General features: G+C 32.6%; 1 protein-coding gene across 1 annotated transcript in view; it reads right to left on the bottom strand.

Annotated features, from left to right (window-relative positions):
* LOC124359871 (E3 ubiquitin-protein ligase TRIP12) overlaps positions 1 to 20,658 on the bottom strand; it is a 116,441-nt gene that overhangs the window by 25,631 nt on the left and 70,152 nt on the right. The window contains exons 16-18 of the mRNA XM_046812978.1: positions 7,923 to 8,096; positions 3,301 to 3,516; positions 240 to 448 (exon numbers count right to left, since the gene is read on the bottom strand). Coding sequence (XP_046668934.1) covers positions 240 to 448; positions 3,301 to 3,516; positions 7,923 to 8,096 — 599 coding nt within the window. The remainder of the gene's footprint in view (positions 1 to 239; positions 449 to 3,300; positions 3,517 to 7,922; positions 8,097 to 20,658) is intronic.

Raw genomic sequence — 20,658 nt, forward strand, 5'->3', positions numbered from 1 at the left:
GCAAAATAAATATTTACATCTAAATAACAATTCATAGAAGAAATTTTATACAAACTTTGATACTTCTTCGAGAAATGAAATAGATGATTTCAGATGATATATACACTTATAACAAAACAAGTAATACCATTGTGGTTTTTTGTAATACCATTTCAAATTTATGTTGGCATATTGTGTTTATCAACTGAAATGCTTTGAGCAATGCTTTAACTAATAAATTAAAAGCAAGACTGACTCACGGAAAGAAATTGCTACTGTTGTTGTTGGTGACCAGATCACTGGAGGGAGTAGAGGGAGTGGAGGGAGGGTGAGGTGGGGTTACTCGCCGCTGGACAGGTCTGGACGTGCCAGTATCTTCGTTAATCTGTTGCATGGAATGGAAATCCACAGTGTACGTTCGACCCAGCGTTGATAGGCTCATCTCATCCTCTCCAGATTGATGAGCAGCCTAAAACAATACCATCCATTACACTTATCTTCAAAATTTAAAATTAGTAATTAAATTAAATTAATTACCTATATATTTAATACAAATTCTAGACTTACAAAAAGATTATTTGGAATTAAACACTAGAAGTGGTAGGTGACGAATATATGGCACTTTAAGAAATAATTTAAGTTTCAATGCTTTGGCGCATTAAGATACTAAGGAGAAAACCCAAACTTATACATCAGGTTTTCAGCACTTTTGAGTATTGATCTTGCAATTTTACGTAACGCCAAAATATTATTTTAAGGAATCAATGTTTAAAATTTTAGAATACTACTCAATCACTAGTTAATTGTTGTACTTGTGTATTACATAATTTGACGTTCATTGTTTGTACATTAATGCACTTCTGCACAAGCTGTTGTAATATAATGCACACCTTGTAGTGTTACAACAGCTTGTTTATTTTTGTCCATGGATTTTTTTTGAAGGATATAAAACACAATGGTTATCAATGTCTGTTTGGTTATTGACACCTGCTTATCTTGGTTTGCAACAATTAGTAAAACATGTTGTATACTAGTTAAAATTTAGGTTAATGACAATAAAAGTAACTATAAGTAAGTAAACAATTTATTATAATTAACAACACTCAAACATGGTTTACAGTAGATCTAGGTGAGCTGTACAGGAACTCACCCAGCCTTGATTAAAATTATTAATAGTATAACAATCAAGTATGTAAGAGGCTCTTCAGATTCTGTCCAGTAACAAAGTACTTCTCAGAAATCCGAAAAGTTTCGTTAGATTACCATTGTTATCTCCTAGCAACTCTGGCAAAGTTGTAGGGAGCTGATGATCCCTCCTCTATCGGGAATACAGTGTGCACTCGATCAGGACATGTCTGACCGTTTGAAGAACATCATAAGATGGGCAAGTGGGAGGTTCCTCACGATTCATTAAAAAACCATAGGAGAGAAGCGTATCTCCTATCTGGAGATGACACAAAACTACTGTTTCCCTGCGGCTGTTGCAGTTTGAGAAATCCCAAGGTACCACTGCCTCCTTTATATCAATCACATTGTTTATTTTCTGTCGTGTCTGCCCATACTTTTGTCAGCCATTTGTCTCTTATTAACAGTGGCTTCTATATCTGATACTACGAGGTGGCGAGTAAAAGGTATTAGCTTTACTGCATCTCTTGCATTTGTGTTAGCCCATTTTTTACCAGGAATTCCTTAGTGTCCTGGTGCCTACATAAGTATTACTTGAATATGGTTTCTAGATCATTCATGCAATGCGTTGTTAATGCTGCAAACAAGAATCTGTTTAGGGTACAAGTCTCTGATAGATTGTAGGTTGCTCAAGGAGTCGGAGCACAGAACTAGCCTCCCCTCCTGGGACACACAATATTTAGTGCCTTCTCAATGACTGTTAGTTCAGCAGAGTACACCAAGGATGAGAGAGGGAGACAGAACCCGTGTAGAGATCTCAGTCACAAAAGCACAACTAGTGTCTAATTCACTCTTTGAATCATCCGTGTATATAAAGCTCTTCACGTGGAATGGTACTTTCATGGTGTAAAACCAGAACCAATTGCATATCAGAAAAATTGCTACATTTCCAAGAAATTGTATGATGTAAAATATCAATTAAACATGTTAAAATACTTATGTTTTCTGACACATTTTGTTTATGTTCATGTATGGAGGTTATTATTATGGCCTGGGTTTTTAACAGACCAAGGTGCTAATGATCCCTTTTAGCCATGCAGTGTCGTAGACTTTTTTAAGATCAAAGAAGACTGCTAAAAGTTGTTTACGTTCTAGAAATGCGCCCATGACTGTAGTCTCTATTGAGACAAGGAAATCTGTTGTTGAGTGTCCTTGGTAGAATCCTGTGATTTGGAAGAAGATGGTATTCTAAAACCAGACAAGTCTAGTCTATGATTCATCATATGCTCCATGATTCTGCAGAGGTAACTGGTGAGCGAAATAGGCTGATAACTGGCAGGCTTTTCCTATCGTTTTCTGGTTATAACAATGGTATGATGTGGGATCTACACCATGCTAAAGGAAATGTACAATCCTCAAAAATTTGATTATATAAGATAAGTAGAAATAGTCTGAACTACATTGGAAGATTCATCAGCATAGCATAATGGGTTTCGTTTGGTATGCTGAAACTCCCATTTTTCACCATGTCTAAGTCACATTCGAGAATCTCCCTTGAAAATAATTTCCTTTGATGATTTTACCATGGAACTGGACTTGAACTCGACACTGATCGAAGAAATGAGATTAGCTTTCGTTCAGTAATTTACTTGATTGTTTGGAGTTAGCTGCCTCCGGTTCCATCTTGTGGCTTTTGACGGAGTTCAACTGACCAACGCTACAACTATCGCTTTATTAATCAGAAAGGGGCTCACCTTGGCAAGAGGTTTACTCTTTTCTATTATTCTATTGACTTAAATATTAGAAATAGCGGAATGATTTTAAGGTTAGCATCCTCATCATTGTCTATTCTTATATAATTATGTTACTAAACTTATTTTTCATTTAAATGACATAAAAGATTTTCAACATTTATGTGCATAACGAATTAATGCATTAATTATTCGGTATTAGCATTATATAACAAATGTAATGTCACTCATTGATTTTGTAGGAAATAATTATTTTTAAGCTTGGTTATGCATAATTTTCAAAACCCTGAAGCGGTTTGAAATTAAAATCAGTGAGCGAGTTCTCGCGTTTTAAAATCAATGAAAAATTCTCAAAGGTTAAGTTGAAATTAACATGTAGAGCATTAGTCATGTAGTCAATTCCCAGATTTGTTACAATATAACAACTTTTCAGTAGAAAATGTACCTCAATAATCCTAGAGTCAACTGCATTATACGGGTGCCATAGGCCACGATCATCACGCCACTGCCATGTCACAGTGTCAGCTTGAGTCTGTGGACTGGCTCGCTCCAACAGAATATCCACCTTGAATAACCCTTCAGTTGGCAACACTGGCATCAATTCTGCGATCAGACATGTCATCTCGTACAGCTCCTGGGGACTACGCGATATCAGCTCCACCTGCCAATTAAATTGCCATTGTTAGGTCAAATTTCCACGATCAAACAGAAAAATTCGTATACTTACATATAAAGCTAGGATTAACTTTATCGTTTTTAAGTTAAGAATCTTAGTATTAAAATATTCTATATCATATCTTGTTCACTTTTCAGTTTCACTTTTGAGTATAAAATATACAACTACATATTTAAACTAAAATTATTATTAGCTGATACAAAATACATTTCTGAACCAATAATAAATAGATCTGGAGGTAACTTTATAAATCACAATTATGGGAGTTTTAATAAATAAAAATACACAACTCTCATAAACATAACAGATAATTTGTTAAGTATAGGTCAGCCTTGGGAATTTATTAACTAAAAATCCTCTGTTTAAAATTACAGAACACTAAAATAAGTTAACTTTATTTCAAATTATTAACATTTTTATAAGTTACAACTAAACATTTAGCATTAGTGAAGAGGATAGGATATAAATATATAATCAAGGTGTTTATAGAAACTTCTGTACTAATAGAACTCATGATTCCAAAGAAAGTTTTTTTATAAACATAGGTTAAGAAATGTGTTGTTTAGTCGCTAGTCACAATTTTGTATTTTTTATAAAAAAATTATTATTTCTAGTACTAGTAAAGGTACAGATACCTACATTTGCACATAAATTATGACAAACAAGAGAAAAAATTAAACAAATAATTGTATTTGTGACACCTTTTTGGAAACATCTGTACATGGATTTCTTGGGATTACTGATGGCCGAGTGGACTAAGATATTATACTTTGTATCTGAGTGAGAGATAGCGGAGGTTCTAATCCTGTTTGTGACGGTTGCACTTTAAAACCTTGTACTTTATCGACATATCCCCTTATTCTGTATGATAAAGTCCTCACAGAGACCAGAATAAGACTTAAAAGGGGATAAGAAGGCTTTCTCTATAAAACTTATGGTATAACAGATTTTTATTCTATTATAGGGTGAGGACGATCACTTCCTTTTTGAATCTGGCACTTTAAAACTAATAATGAACATAAAATGTATTGACTTTAGTCAAAATGTTTAAATTTTTCATGTGAGGTCTTGTTGAATTTGTCGGTAAAAAATTTTTAAAATTACTCTTATGGATCTTACTAACCATAGTACTTTATATAAATTTATTATATTTTGTTGTAGAACCAAAAAGAGTAATTCCAAAAGTGATAGAGAAATGATGTATAAGAAATATAAGAGTTTGTTGAGTTTCAGTATTACAAAGGTGTGATATTTCAATGATAAATCAATTCCTGAATTAATTCTGGTTAAAAATTGTTGTACGAGGTCTGTCCAAAAAGTATCTGACCGTCGACCAGTAGGCAGCCGCGGCGTAACCGACCAGCTTGAACCGGTTATTGGAGGGGAGGGGTGAGCCTACTCCTTCCTATACTAGGCATTGAATACGATCCGGTCACTCAGCGAGTCACAACGCTCTGTTCCGTACAGTACTGCGTCGCATTTCAATATGACTGAACGTGTTGAGCAGCACATTTGCATTAAATTTTGCCAAAAACTTGGCCATTCAGCATCAGAGACGATTACTATGATACAGAAAGTTTATGGTGACGTGTCTATGGGCGATACACAAATAAAAGAGTGGTTTAGGCGGTTTAAAAATGGCCGCATATCAGTGGAGAGTAATGACCGATCTGGCAGGCCTTCAACGGCCAGAAACTCTGAAAATGTTGAGCGTGTTCGTGCAGCAATTAATGAAAACCGTCGATTGACTCTCCGAGAGCTGGAAGAAGATTTAGGAATACCAAAATCGTCAGTTTGTAACATTTTACACGAAGATTTAAAAATGAACCGTGTTTCGGGAAAATTTGTTCCTCGGCTGCTGACAGAAAACCAAAAGAACTGTCGACTTGAAATCGCACAGGACAATCTGGATTTGATAAAAAGTGACCCAGGGCTATTTAAAAAAGTTACTACTGGTGATGAGTCATGGGTTTATGGCTACGACCCTGAAACAAAGGCTCAATCTTTACAGTGGAAAACTCGCAAAGAGCAACGGCCGAAAAAAGCAAGACAAAGTCGAAGCAATGTCAAAACAATGCTGACAGTTTTTTTGACCAGGACGGCGTTGTTCATCACGAATGAGGCCAGACAGTGAATAAGGAGTATTATCTCGAGGTCCTAAGGCGGCTACGAGATACAGTGCGAAGGAAACGACCTGAACTGTGGACAAGCCGTGACTGGATCCTGCACCACGTCAACGCGCCAGCTCATTCCTCAAATCTTATTCAGCGTTTTTTGGTCAAACACACGACATCAACCAACTACGACAGCCTCCCTACAGTCCTGACATAGCTCCTTGTGACTTATGGCTATTTCCATAAAAGAAATTAAAAATTCCTTTGAAAGGAAAAAGATTTGACGATGTTGAACAAATAAAACAAAATGCGACAAGGGACCTGTTAGCCATTCCGCAAAATGAATTTAAGGAGTGTTTCTGGAAGTGGGAGGAGCGTTGGAATAAGGTAGTGGCTTGTGGAGGGGAGTACTTTGAAGGGGACCAGATTACTGTTGCCGCAGAGTAACGTCAGTTCATGCCAGACGCCAAGGTCGGATACTTTTTGGACACACCTCGTATGTGCCTATCCAAACTCAAGTTTTCATCAATAACATACCAACCCAAGAATTTTGTATCACTTATACTTCCAAGCAGCATTTAATTGTATATGGTTTGCAGTTTAATTAGCTTATTATCATTTTAGATTGTTCTAGAAGATATACTACTTTTCTTTAAACGAGAAAAGTTTAATCTTTGAGTCTGTTCTATATAACGACAGTAATAACCCTTCTAACCATACTTTTTTTAAAAAAATAATTGTTTTAACATTAAAATGATATTACTGAACTAACATTTTTTGACACTGTAACTTTCATTACAGTTTGATAAATCTGAAAGTTTATCTCAGAAGATATTCAAATATATACATTAATTAAGAAGTTTTTATTATATTTATTCATAAGCATCACATTACATCATAATTTTATGATAGATGATTTGTCATGAAACTTTAATAAAAGACTAAACTAAATTAAAACCTTAAAAATATAGATTAAAATTAAATAACAATAAGTATAATAAATGAAACAACAAGTTTAAAATATAATACATTAAAAATTATAAATGTTATTAAGAGCTATAATTGGATTAATTCAATAATTTTGTTTGTTGAGTTAAACAATACAATAAATTAAAATATGTAAAATACAAACAATAAATAAATTATAATACATAAACAAGCAATTAAAACATACTAGTCTATTAATTACATTAGTATGGGACATATTCTTATTGGTATTCTAAATTTTCTGTTAAGAATAGAATGCCCTTTGTTCAAGCCACTGATGTAATTTTTTTCTGAATTTACTTGGGCAAGTAATGTCTCGAAGATACATACATAACATTTGTTTAAAGTTTGTTATTGACTATAGAAGGTCAAGATAACAAGATTTCAGACATTTGCTATAGTTATGGTAAATACACCTTTTATAATACATAACCTGTTGTAAACTTTCAGCCCCACATACTGAGGCAAACGGTTCAACAAAGTTAGTCTATTCTTTACTGGTGTTGTAACATGTTTATGTCTTATATTATGGCTGTGGACTGTTTGATTCTCCATGAATGTGTTAAGTTTTGACTTCACTGAACATGCTACCTCCAAGATGTAGTGGCTGTAGTGTTAAAATTTTTAGATTGATGAAACTGGTTATGCAGTGGGCATGTGGAGGTATGCTTGCTAGAATTCTCACAGCCTTTTTTTGCATAATGAAGACATTATCAGCGTGTTTAGGAACACCCCATACTGATAAACCATAATTCATGTGAGGAGAAATGGCATGTGGAGGTATACTTGCTAGAATTCTCACAGGCTTTTTTTGCATGATGAAGACATAAGCCATAATTCATGTGAGGAGAAATAAGCATGGTAAACAAGTTGAGTTTTTAATGTTATTGTATATTTAAGCATTCTCAAAGAAAAAAAAACCCCTTTATTATATATAATAATTAAACTATAGGAATTATAGACTAATATTTCAATTACATTAAAGTTTATAGATTTTAAGATATTGTTAGCATCAGAATTCACTGTTTTAAATTCAATGACTTGGGTCTTAAGAGACATCCATGGAGGCTCATTGAGAGAGAACCCATCCCTCTAACAATCGTGTTCTATTTCTACATTGATTGTCACAGAGGCAGTGCTGTCAGTATTTTTCCAATTAACACTTTGGCTCTCTGTCAATGTTCGGAGTATCACCAAACACTACTACAGTTAGTAACCTTCCAACATGTCTCTATGAAGATGATGCTTATGATACATGAATGTTACTAATAAGAAGGAATATGAACCTACCTCTTCTCCAATGGCATCGGCAGTGAGGCCAGTGAGCAAGTAGCACAAAGTATCAGCTATGTTCTGATGAAGCAAGATAACAGCCAGTTGAGGACAGTTGCTGCACATCACTGACAACATCCGCAGCACTGTGATGAACGTACCAGTGCTGATCACAGGAGGAGACACCACAAGCTGCAAGCATACAAATCAGTCAACAATGAGCATGAGAGCAAGTAGCACAAAGTATCAGCTATGTTCTGATGAAGCAAGATGACAGCCAGTTGAGGACAGTTGCTACACATCACTGACAACATCCGCAGCACTGTGATGAACGTACCAGTGCTGATCACAGGAGGAGACACCACAAGCTGCAAGCATACAAATCAGTCAACAATGAGCATGAGAGCAAGTAGCACAAAGTATCAGCTATGTTCTGATGAAGCAAGATAACAGCCAGTTGAGGACAGTTGCTACACATCACTGACAACATCCGCAGCACTGTGATGAACGTACCAGTGCTGATCACAGGAGGAGACACCACAAGCTGCAAGCATACAAATCAGTCAACAATGAGCATGAGAGCAAGTAGCACAAAGTATCAGCTATGTTCTGATGAAGCAAGATGACAGCCAGTTGAGGACAATTGCTACACATCACTGACAACATCCCCAGCATGCTACACATGTCCTCAGTAAATATATAACTGAAAAGCCTTAAAAATCCAATTTTGTGTGTTGAACAATAAATATGGTATGTTGATTTCAGTTGGTTAATCACTCAGGGTGCACAAAATACTATATAGACTTGTTATGAGTTTAATAAGTATTATTTAAGAGCCGTTTGTAGCAAAACCATTTGAGCCTCATCCCATACAGAATCATCTTTATTAATATCATCAAGATTACAAATAGTATCAAGATTTTATTTTTGTTGGTAAATTTAGGTCAGTCCTCGGAAGTTCCTCTGAGAAATTCTTCAAGAGAGTAAAAGGGTCGGTCAATGAACAATTCTTTAAGCGCTGCTTTTAGTGAGTACCCTTACTTGTATTACGTTCTTCTGGTAGTTTGTTCTGCCTATGTAGGATAGTTTAGATTCATATAGCTTTAGATGGTATACTGAAAGGTTATATAATTCACCATTCCTGGTATTATAGTGGTGAATATTTCTGTTCGTTAGTGGATTTCGTCCATCAGGATACATTTACAACTTCTAGAATGAAACTATTGTCATAATTTTTAAAGATTTGAAAGCATCTCTGTAACTGGCCAGGTGATGTAGACCTGCTATAATTCTTGGGAGATTTTTTCTGGCTGGTTAGGACTCTTTTTAGATTTGTTGCTGTTGTACCATCCCATACAACAGGCCATGTTAGATGGGTTTCAAAAAAGGAGAAATGGCTAATCTAGCTGTATAATGTTGTTGAGGGATTTGATTTGTTTTATCATACAAAGGCCATCATTCGGTTTTTAATTAAAGGTATCTATATGTGGTGTTCAATGCATATTATTATCTATAGTCTGTCACAAGAACTTAACATGTGGCTCCATTTGTACATCAGGAATGATTTAAACTTCAGATGCTCGTCTTCCAAATGTTATCTGACTGGTTTTAGTTGTGTTTATAACCAGGTCATTGCCATTACCATGATATGGTATGCCATACTTAGGGCAACGTAGGATGACACTGCCAAGTCGTCTAATGATTGTCTGTCCGTTCAGTAGCAGAATTTTATAATCAGAATAAATTAAGGGGGTGCAAATTCTCGCAGATACTCACTGAAACAATGTGTTAAGAAATAAAATGAGAAGCGTTGGTCCTAGCAATGATCGTTTGGGCACTTCCCTTTGGACTGGGAGGGGTTTTGGTTGTATTTTTACAGTGGTAGCATTGTTGGTGTGCTTCAGTTCCATTAGTTGTCCGCCGTCCATATAGCTTTCAAACCATTTCTTTGCTGTTTTATGTACTCCTATATATGCCAATTTGTCAAGGATAAATTTAAAATGAAAAATGTCTTTATTAGAGGTGGAGTTAGGACCATAAACTCCGCTTTTACCACTTAACCTCACAAAGTAATAAGTTTATGGCTTAAGTAATTAAAAACCTTACTTAGGTCAAGCAGAATTGCTGTTGATAAATAGCCTGCTTCCAGTTGTCAATAATGGTTTCGGTTAGCTTGATCAATTCTGTAGTTTTTTATTTTTCAGTAGTGAAGCCATGCTGGCTATTATTAAGGAATTAAGGTTATATTTGACAGTGATCCAGCTATCTCTTAAAACAATTTTTTCAGTCTTTAAAAATAGTTAAAATAAGTGAGATCGGTCTGTAATTGTTGAAATGTTCACCACTTTTAAACTTAGGGTAAACTTTTGACACTTTCAGTCTTAGAAGAAATTTTCCTTTAGGTTTTTTTGAAAATTATGACAAGTGGAAATGTAAGCCCACCCACACAGCGTTTTAGTAGTTTTTAAGGTATCTCACCTAGGCCAGAGGAGTTTTTTTTGGATTTACATTGGAGATGACTTCCCTGACTTGTGTCTGTATCTGCAATGTCATTGAGTTTTACATTTGGTTCTTGAGCTGTAAGGTTGAACCTGTTTGCCTCTCAGAAACTGTAATGTTCCTTAGTTTCTTCTAAGGAAAATTTTATTTATTTAAACGCTTTTAAGCCATTCAGTATACTCTATCAAAATAATAGAAATACAATACTATCTCATTTATCTGAACCTCATTTATATGTATCATTTTTATACGGAGTGGAGGGACTCAAAGAATAAAAATTTTTGTTGAGTGTTTCTGTGTTCAGAATAATGTGTATAATATAATTATATAAATTTAACAATGTTTTAGTAGGCCAAAAAACACTGAGAATCACAAATTGATGTAAATTATTATCTTTGGATAAAAAATAGCACCGATGCGATGACCGACATAGAAACTGTATCAGCAGTTTGTTCTTAAACGATATTACAGGACAGTGAAAACGATTCTAATAATGAAGAACCCGGAATAGATGTCTTGAATCGACCAGATGTCACGGCATAGCCAGTCTGACCGATTATTTAATTTTGGTGTTAGTCCAGAACGTAGTCAGAAGAAATGATCTTGAAATGTCTATGTAATCGTAGTTCTTGGAAGCAGTTAAGAAGACTGACTTATGACTTTTTTTAATGAAACCGTAGAGAACACTTCTTTTTATTTTATTTTTTATCTCTATTTATACGTTTGTTTAAATTATAACAGCACTAAACAGAAGCTGACTTCTATTGTTTGGGTGAATGAACAGATGGGGTGGTTAAGGCTGGAGAGAGCACAATACTAATCTATTTTTGAATCTGAACGTACTAAAAATAATAAATATACATTTTTTCTCATTCATTTTGTTGATTCAACCTAATATACTGAACATTGCATGACGGGACGGGACCATAGCCAATATAGCTTGATATAGTGTTATTTGTGCTCAGCTCGGCACGATTTCTGTGTCACTTGTGATGTGACTACCAATTTTGTCCTACCAGATCTCACTCAAGTTAATCAATGATATTTTATCCCCCTACAATATGAGTTGTGCAAGTAAATTGCTAGTTTCATATACTTTATTACATGTTAATTTATAGTATTTGATTTATATGAAATAATAATTCTACAGCCTTTAAAACAAGTAAACAAAAGTGTTTCCATAACTTTGCTAAAAACTTTAATTAATTAATATTTATGCAAAAGAGGTCTACAAGTCATTATAACAATTTAAAAAATCTGTATTATGTCCATTGGCAAGTTAATTGCTGCAGAAAGTAGAGGTCTCAAGTTCTCGTTGCTAGGACCTTTCAGCTTTATATTTCACATTAAAAGCCTCTCTAATCTAGTAAAATGTTAATTTTCAACAGTTAGTTATATAAAAAAAGTCATAACTTCCAACAATTATTTTTTCTATACAAAATAGTACCTAAAATGAGAAAATTTAACTTAAAGCTTTGTTTTTGAGGCTTTAATATCAGAAACCTTCCCATGTACTATAAGGTAAAGAAACCTATTTCCAATTTTTTATTACATATTTTAACTAATTTGTCTCTTATTAAATGCTATATGCACAAACGATTTTTTAAAACTTCCTTATGTTTAGTTTCATTCAATATAATAGAATATTCACCTTTAAATCCATTATAATTTTCAGAAATAATACAGGTTTATAAAATGGTTGAATTTTAGGAAATATCCCAGTTTAGATTGTACTTTAACTTGATCAGTTAAAACATGCAAATGTTTTATTTTATTATTAAACAATCATTTTGAACAATACAAGCAGATATTTGTCTAGTTTGATGCACTTAACATTAAAGTCTCTAAGCCCTACAGTATTTTGATTATAATATATTTAAAACAGTAGTGAAATTTTTTATTTCAATTGTTGCCACACTTATTTTAGGCTGATTAGTCACAGCTAAACTGGGAAAATCTGATACTAACAAGGAGGATGTAAACAACTGATCGGATGTCACAAACCCCTACAGCCCAGCAGAATTTCCTAGACCTCATGTCTATTGTTGTTTCAATGTTCTATATTTTCTTATTTTAGCACACTTTCAGTTTATATACTGTTACAGAGCTACAAGAGATCTGTTTATTGCTAATTCATACTAACACTCACAACATGTCTCCCTTGACTTTGGTAAGTTCAATATTTTGTTATATTTTTATGAAGCATGGCATAACATGTTTTAAACACAAAGAACTTTCCTGTTAAGTACGGGAACTAAACTCAAACATAAAATATACTATGACATTACCAGTTTTTACTTGACAGAAGGTTTTCAGAGTTATGAAGAATGTATCTAAGCAAGAATCTTGTTTACTCATATTTAAAGAATTCAAAATTATGACTTTGTCTAATTTATATGTTTATTGCTAAAGTTAAGGAAAATTTAGAAAATTATATATATATATATATATATATATAATACAAAACATACATTTATACTATAAAAGAAAATAATTTGCTAGATGTACCTCAATTAGATTATATAAAACTAATAAAAACAGTCATGTAATTTTAAGAATAAAACTTTTCAATAAGATATGGAATGTTAAATTAAGAAAAATGAAAGTAACCCTAGAAAAGTGGCTGTAAACCCAATCTTTTTTCTCCATAAATTACTACATGGCCTATAATATTTTAGTAATCTAAGTTTTTAATTTAATATATACACTTTATTGCTTTATAAAAATTTCCTACATGTGTTTACTTAGATATTATTAATTTGTTCTCTTATTCCATAAAAGGAATGGCTTAAATAATTTTGTATATATAATTTGTTGACTTTGTCTATTGCATGATGTGTAATTGTGCTGAATGACTATAAACATATCTTGTATCTACAGCATGTACAATAGCTGCACTGTTTTCTATAACTTTTAGAGCGAAAGCTGTCATTATTTCCCACTCAAATTTGTTAATACGAAATGATTGTTATGGAAAGATCTTTGATACTGCGACATGGTATTGAAAGGACAACATCATAAATATTTAAGTAAAAAAATTTAAATAAATTAAAAATTATTAATGAACTAAAACAAAAAATATTTTAAAATATTTGTTAATGGTTTCATTTTTTGTAGATTTGCTTAGTATTATGTGTCTTCTTTATTACATAACATATTGTGTAATAATTATAACAAAATAGGAATAGTATAACTAAATTAGCACTCTGAATAAAATGAGTTAGCTAGTTAGAAGAAAAGTAGCAATCATGAGCAACTTTTTCTTATGATATATTTTGATCAATGATAGTAATGGCATGTAAGTGGTATTTGACACATATCTGTAAAAATAAATCAATTTCAAGGTTAATTTCCCTATTTGCATGATTTGTTTTATCACAATAATTATCATTATTTATTAATTTCAAAGAAAAACATAGAAGAATTAACAATATAAATATAATTATTGCTTAGAATACATTTTTCTGATTTTTTTGAATCCAAAAACCAAGCTGAATCATCAGTTGAAGAGTTAGTTTACAACAGACATTCTACAATAAAAGGTGAGTCACTTGCTAACCTTGGTTGGAACATAAATAGAAAGCACTTCCAGACTGATTGTCAGTGATGTCATAATAACAAGTGCTGACATTACGAAATGGGTAAATCCAATCCAATACTTTTGTAACCCTAATGTTCTAAATTATCTTTCTACAATCTGTTGAAGAATAAATTGTTGTACAAGATGCTTCTCTGAAATATACTACTTAAAGAATAATAATACAATTAAAGCACAATAAACTGAAAATAAAATAAGATGTTCATGGCAAATTTTATTTTTTTACAGGTAATAATAATGGCTTGCCTGCTGGGGTCTTCAACAGCCACACTCAAACTTCTTCCACTGAAGTTATTAAAACTCAAACTGGGAGTGTTGGGTGGAGCAGGGATTCACAAACTAGGAGGAGTAGCCTCAAGTACAGGATATGGAGGACAGGACTACTATGGATATGGTTTTTCAGGTGGTTTTGGAGGTCATGAACTTTCTGCATCAAATGGATTTGGCGCATCACAAAGCACTGGATTTGGTGCATCACAAAGCACAGCATTTGCAACATCTCAGAGCAATGGAGGTTTCAGTGGAGCAAATGCTGTAGCAACAGCTCATAGCAGTGGAGGCAGTGCATACGCTTCTGCCTCCAGTGGAGGAGGGTTTGCTGGAAGCAATGCGATTGCTCAAGCTCAAAGTGGGGGGTTTACTGGCAATAGTTATGGACACTTAAACACACATCGACCCACAGGAACACACTGGTATGGACCGTATTACAAATGAAACTCTGTAGACTTAACTGAACTTTCTGTTTTAAGTTCTATGATTGCTAAATCCCTATTTTCCCACAGGATATGAAATTAATATCACTGCAATTTTTTTAATTATCAAGCACAACAATACATTTTTTTGTTATAGCCAGCATATTATTATATTAATAATTGAGTTCAACTAATAATGTGAAGGAACATGTTATGTGTGATAAACAAAGAAAAATACTTAGAATACTGTGTAAACAAGAAATCAATTAGATTTTAATTGTACTTTTATTTAAACTAGAATCATGCAAATATTGTGATTTGATAATATAATCCTTACAACATAACATTGTTATTAATTTCTTTCCCTTAACTATTCCAAACCCTCTATCACTTAACACTAATGGGATACTGTTGCTGAAGTGACTGGTACACAATATTCATAACAGTAACAATTAATATACACACAAAGACAGAAGGATAATTTATTAAATTATAGCAAAGGACTGCAAAATTCTGCAACATGTGTATAAAGAATAAAATTGATGGTTATAAAGTGTTATTATAAGAAATAATACATTATATCTTTTCCTGATATGGTACTCTACACAGTGAAATAGTTTAACTTCATAAAATAAACATGGTGTGTTATGAGAAGGAAGCTGAAGTCTTACACAATTTATAATTATTTGTATTTATTCTAGTTCCTTAATTTTCAAGGCCAGTTTATGGTCATAGTGTGTGTAATTATCTTAAAAACAAAATTACCAATTCATTTATTTATTTTAATAAGCAGATTTCAATCAACGACATATTATTCTGTCTTTTCTTAGAAAGGATTATCAAGTAAGTTAATTACATAGTTAAGAAGCAAACTCTAATACCCATGCAGGTAAGATCAGACCTGTTATGACAAAGATAAAATTTAGAGGGGATAAATAGATAATCCAGTCAAGGTCGGAAGCTGGGGAGAGAGCAATGATATAAGTTCACTTGAAACTAGCCATTCTGGAATAATCAGCAATTTTCTTGGATCCTTTTTATTCATACTTCATTATGAGATCATTGTTGGTAAGTTAGATAGAAATAGGTAGAAAATAAGAAAATATTTAAAACATTTGTATGACTGGATATAGTTATGATTGGATATTGTATATGAGCTTTTAAGCATCTCAAGTGAGGACACAACAGAGTTCCACACCAGGTGCAACCTTTAATCATACTACTGTATAATCGAGAGTACAATTTCATCTACTTCACTATTCAAACAGAACAAAACTTGATCTAAAACCTGTAAAAAAAACCATCTGCCCAGTTGTGTACGTGCAATCTGATTTTTTTGAAATTGTACAAATTATGATTACATTACTGTATTTGTAACATGTTCAATAGAGTTAATTTAATACAGTGAATGTCATCTAATTTCTATGTGTTCAGCAACTAATTTCATCTTCTATTGTCATGAAACTTATTCCACATCTTTTCTTTTTCATCAGCTGATTTTAACCCTAGACCTGCTACCTTTGCAAGGCATATTAAAACAAATTGTTTCAAAATAGAGCTTTTATATTACTTTCTCATACTGCATAACAATATAAATTAATGACTTAACAAAAATTTCAAGATCAACCCATTGAAAAAATAATAAAACTTGTCTATAAAAGATTCTTTACAAAAAAACATTAGGAAATAAAAGTAGTTATGGAATTCACACGTACAATGTATTTCAATATTAGAAACATATGTTAAAAAGGTAAAAAAACGTAGCTGATAAATTAATTGGCCCTTTCATATTAGAGAACTGACTTGTAACATAAAATACATGGAATCTTTACGTAATGAATTGTTTACTTCTCTGAAAAATATACAACTTTTAACACAAATGAATATGTATTTTCAACTTGATGGCACTCCTCCGCATACTGCTCATTGAGTTAGAAAATTTTTAAATTAACACTTTGCAGACAAACTGATTGGTACTGAAAGAGTTATTAACTGGCTGAAAAGATCTCCAGACCTTACCCCACACTTTGTTTCAGGGTAGATGTCAACAGGTTTGATTTCTGTCACTTAGGTTTAAGATATCAAGGCAAACAGCAAGGTTTGTCATTAAGTATTTTCTTTCTAGTCCTATATTTGTTGGAAGTTTTTGAGTAGCCATTTCCGACTTGGATATGTTTTCTAATTACTCACCTTTAAAATCACTATAACTACTAGTATATAAATGTTGTGATGTAGATGCTTTTTCTGTGATCCGTTTTATGTCTTGTGTCTCTCTTTCTTATAATTTTGCCAAACGTCTTTTTTTCTTTTCAATTTCAAACTTTTTTTAGCTTTTCTGTCAATATTTCCCATTTTTCCTGATCGGCCTTTTTCTGTAACAAGCTTTATCTGTATAAAAAATTAGTGATGTAAAGCCAGGGTTGTTAGCTTGATGATAAATCCATTGGCAAAACTGCAAACGTAATGGAAATTCAGCAGGGCTAAGGGCTTGTACACGCTGATAATGGTACAGATATAACTCGTAAATGGGTCATGTAGAACTCGCCATACAGTCATGTCTACGCTGAGTATTGCTCCTAACCTTGATCTTCCTCTACTTGTTGTAAGATGTTTTTTTCCAAATCAGGGAGTTCTACACTGTCTCTGTGCACTTCAGTCTGCAGTAGAAGGTAGTAAGGAAAACAGCAGCAAATGTTGAATGGGTAGGTTGTTGTCTATTTGGAAATGATTCGCAATACAGACGGGACACCAGACGACTATTACGTTAGCTTTTACAAACATAAATATCATGTCAGCTTGATGGCTAAATGGATAGCCTGCAATCTTAAATAGAATAAGAGCACTATTGACTAATAATGTTTCTACAAGTGAAAGTAACAGATGATATCTTGTGAAAAATAAACAAGGAAATAACTTACTTATCTCACTTCATTGTTCTAATCAGCTGTGTCTTAATATGAAAGCAGATTCAGCTGTTTAAACCATGGAAGTTGAGTCATGCAGATTGTTTGTTTAGAGTATTGTTTTTCAAATTTAATAATATCATGTTTGTTCTTTTTAACCCAAAATAACTTTTTATGTTTATACTGCCTTAATACTTACATCAACTTCTGAAACATGAAAAATACTTTTATTTTCTGAAACTTGGACAAACTTGCAAATATAATATGTTACTAAATTTAAAAAAAATGCCCCAACTTTTATCTTTTAAGCGATTTCAATAAATAAGGTACAGTTTGTTTTAGAATAAAATTTATAAACTCTTTTGATTATAGTACATTTTTATGCAATAGTCTTTAATAAATTCGTCATCAAAGAATTTGTGAATTTTGATGACTAAAAATTTTCAATTTAAAAAAATTGACAATCTTTACTAGATTATAATATTTTGAAAATTTTAACTTTCTACCTTTCATGGTTGTTTAGAAAACAATTTTAATGTAAAAACAAACAGACGGAAAACTATGTATTTTAGGACATTCATTAATAGAAACTTTTTTGTTTGTTTTGACCCTAGGAACAATCTCCTGAAGTTTATCTACGTATTTCAGTTACACGCTATATAAAACTGTAGGCAAAATCAATTACAATGTCAAACTGTGAAGAAACATTGCATAGTAAAATTGTCAACAATAATAACATTATCATCTCCTCAGAAACACCTCGAGCATTAAAATAATAACTATAATCACTTATACACAATAAGAGATAGTTCATTTCCATTATACTGTTTGTTGAAAATTCTACACTAATTCTAGATATTTTTATCTATAATTTGGTCATTTATATCTAAAGTTGTTAATTTGTTTTTAGATGTACATTACTAAATGGAAATCCTTTCCTTAACATGCCTAGGTGGTTCTAGCATGAGATAGGTGATCCAAACTCGTCTATGTGACATTCCTTGCTTGTAAACCCTACAGTTACAAAATGTTTTATTATTTGTCACCAGGCTAGTTATCGGATGTGCTGGTTATTGCACGATTTACTGTACTCACAAATACATAGTTTAAATAACTATGTTAAAAATAGTAACTGATACATTTTAATTATTCAAATTATCAATCCTTATTCATTCAATAACTTTGTTTTTTGTTTTTGCAGATTGTAGCAGTGCTGATATGTTTGCTGTCATCTATTACAGATGCTAAACCATTTGTTGTAGTAAAAGTAGTTCCAGTTTCTTATTCAGTGCCAAAGGTACATTTAAAATAATTTACATAATGCATGACATTTCAATAATTTAGAAAAATTAATGTTTAAATAAAGCAATAAAAATTTAAAAAAATATTCTTATTTACTGTTTACTTTACACAATTAGTTTTGGTGTATGACGATGATATAACTACCAAAAAATAAAATAAGGGAGGCAAAGAAAAGTAAGTTTTTATTTAGAGAACAAATATGAGAATATTGTAAGCTCAAGATTATCATAACTAGATGCAAAATGAAAATTATGTAAATATATGTATTCTTAACAAATAAATTGTAGTTAATTTTAACTGTCATTAGGTCAACATTTTTGGAGTCATTGGTAAAGCGCTGGGAGTTAAAGCTGCAATATTAGGACACACACTGAAGGCAAAGTCTAATGTACTCCATTCAGTTGCAAATATCAAGGAAGGTCTGGGAGCCTTGCTCAGCTCTTCTGCTATTCCCTCCTCAGGTACTTTCATAACTAAGTTATAGATATATACTAGATATTTCTGCTGTGTCAGAAATGCTTCGTATTTCGTTTGTCTGTGTTTTAAAATTTTATTTCAGAAACCAGTGTGTGTGTGTGTGTGTTTGGGAATTATTTTGAATTTGTGATATAAATATTATTTGGTGCTACACATTATTGTTTATATAAAAATAAAATCTATTGAATTTCATGAATAATATAACTGTATTTCAAAGGTTCAACTCTTTTAGTGCGAGGGTCACCCCAGTGAAAATGCACTTGAGTGCCGGGATCTGCTAAATTTGTATGAGAAATGCTGGAGTCACATAAGACCATTGGCATGGTATTGGCTGAAACCATGGAAACTGCTTTACAAAGGACCGAAATACACATTTTAGTCCTTCACTTGATATTGTACTGTCTGTAGACGATGCAATACGCATCTGAAAACGTCTGTCTCAAACCTCTGTCTGTGTTATGTAAATGGTGTTATTGTTTACCTAATAACTGATTATTTTTTATGTTGTGATTGGAAAGTTATAAAACGACGGACAGTAAAATAAAAAATAATACGACTACTAGATGAGGTCAGTGCCGGAGAAACGCCTGCTAATCCAAGTGTTCACTATGAAGGAAATAGGTCTAGTCAGTGTCCAGTTTTTTATAAACTAAAAATCATTGAAAACTCCTAGTTTAGAGCTAATTGTTAAAAGAGAAAATATTACACAAGATATAGACATTGAAGCACCCGTAACTAGTAGCCGTCTTTTCCCAAGAAAGACCATTTACCCTATAGGCATAATGTAAGGTGTGTTAAAGAGCCTAAGCTAAGGTCTAGTTCAGGCAGTGACAGTGATAGTTACCAGGTTGATGATACACATGAGGATAAAAGGCTACAATCCTTCAACTGACCCAAAAACAATGCCAGTTAGGTCTAAATCTGAATGCAGACAAGGCAGAGTGTGGGGTGTTTGTAAAAGTGCAGGTAGTCAGAAGAGGTCTTAAATTTTCTTTCTTTACATTGAAAACAATTAGTTACTGAAAAGGTAATAAATTTTGATTTTACATTGTCTTTGAACAAAATAATTTTTTGTCAGTAGCATGTTTCAGTTTCCTAGTAAAAATGGGTTTGCATAGATTACATTGATAAGACATGCTAACATTTTCTTTCAAAAAGTTGTTTGGACTTAAAAATTTGTAAATATTATGTTAAATATATCAATATAGATTGTATTGTTCTGATCTATAACAAGAAAGCCTTTAAGATAATCTACTTTTTCACATAGTTTTTTCAAATTATAC

The sequence above is a fragment of the Homalodisca vitripennis genome, chromosome 4 (assembly GCF_021130785.1).
Source record: "Homalodisca vitripennis isolate AUS2020 chromosome 4, UT_GWSS_2.1, whole genome shotgun sequence".
In the NCBI taxonomy this organism is placed as follows: domain Eukaryota; kingdom Metazoa; phylum Arthropoda; class Insecta; order Hemiptera; family Cicadellidae; genus Homalodisca; species Homalodisca vitripennis.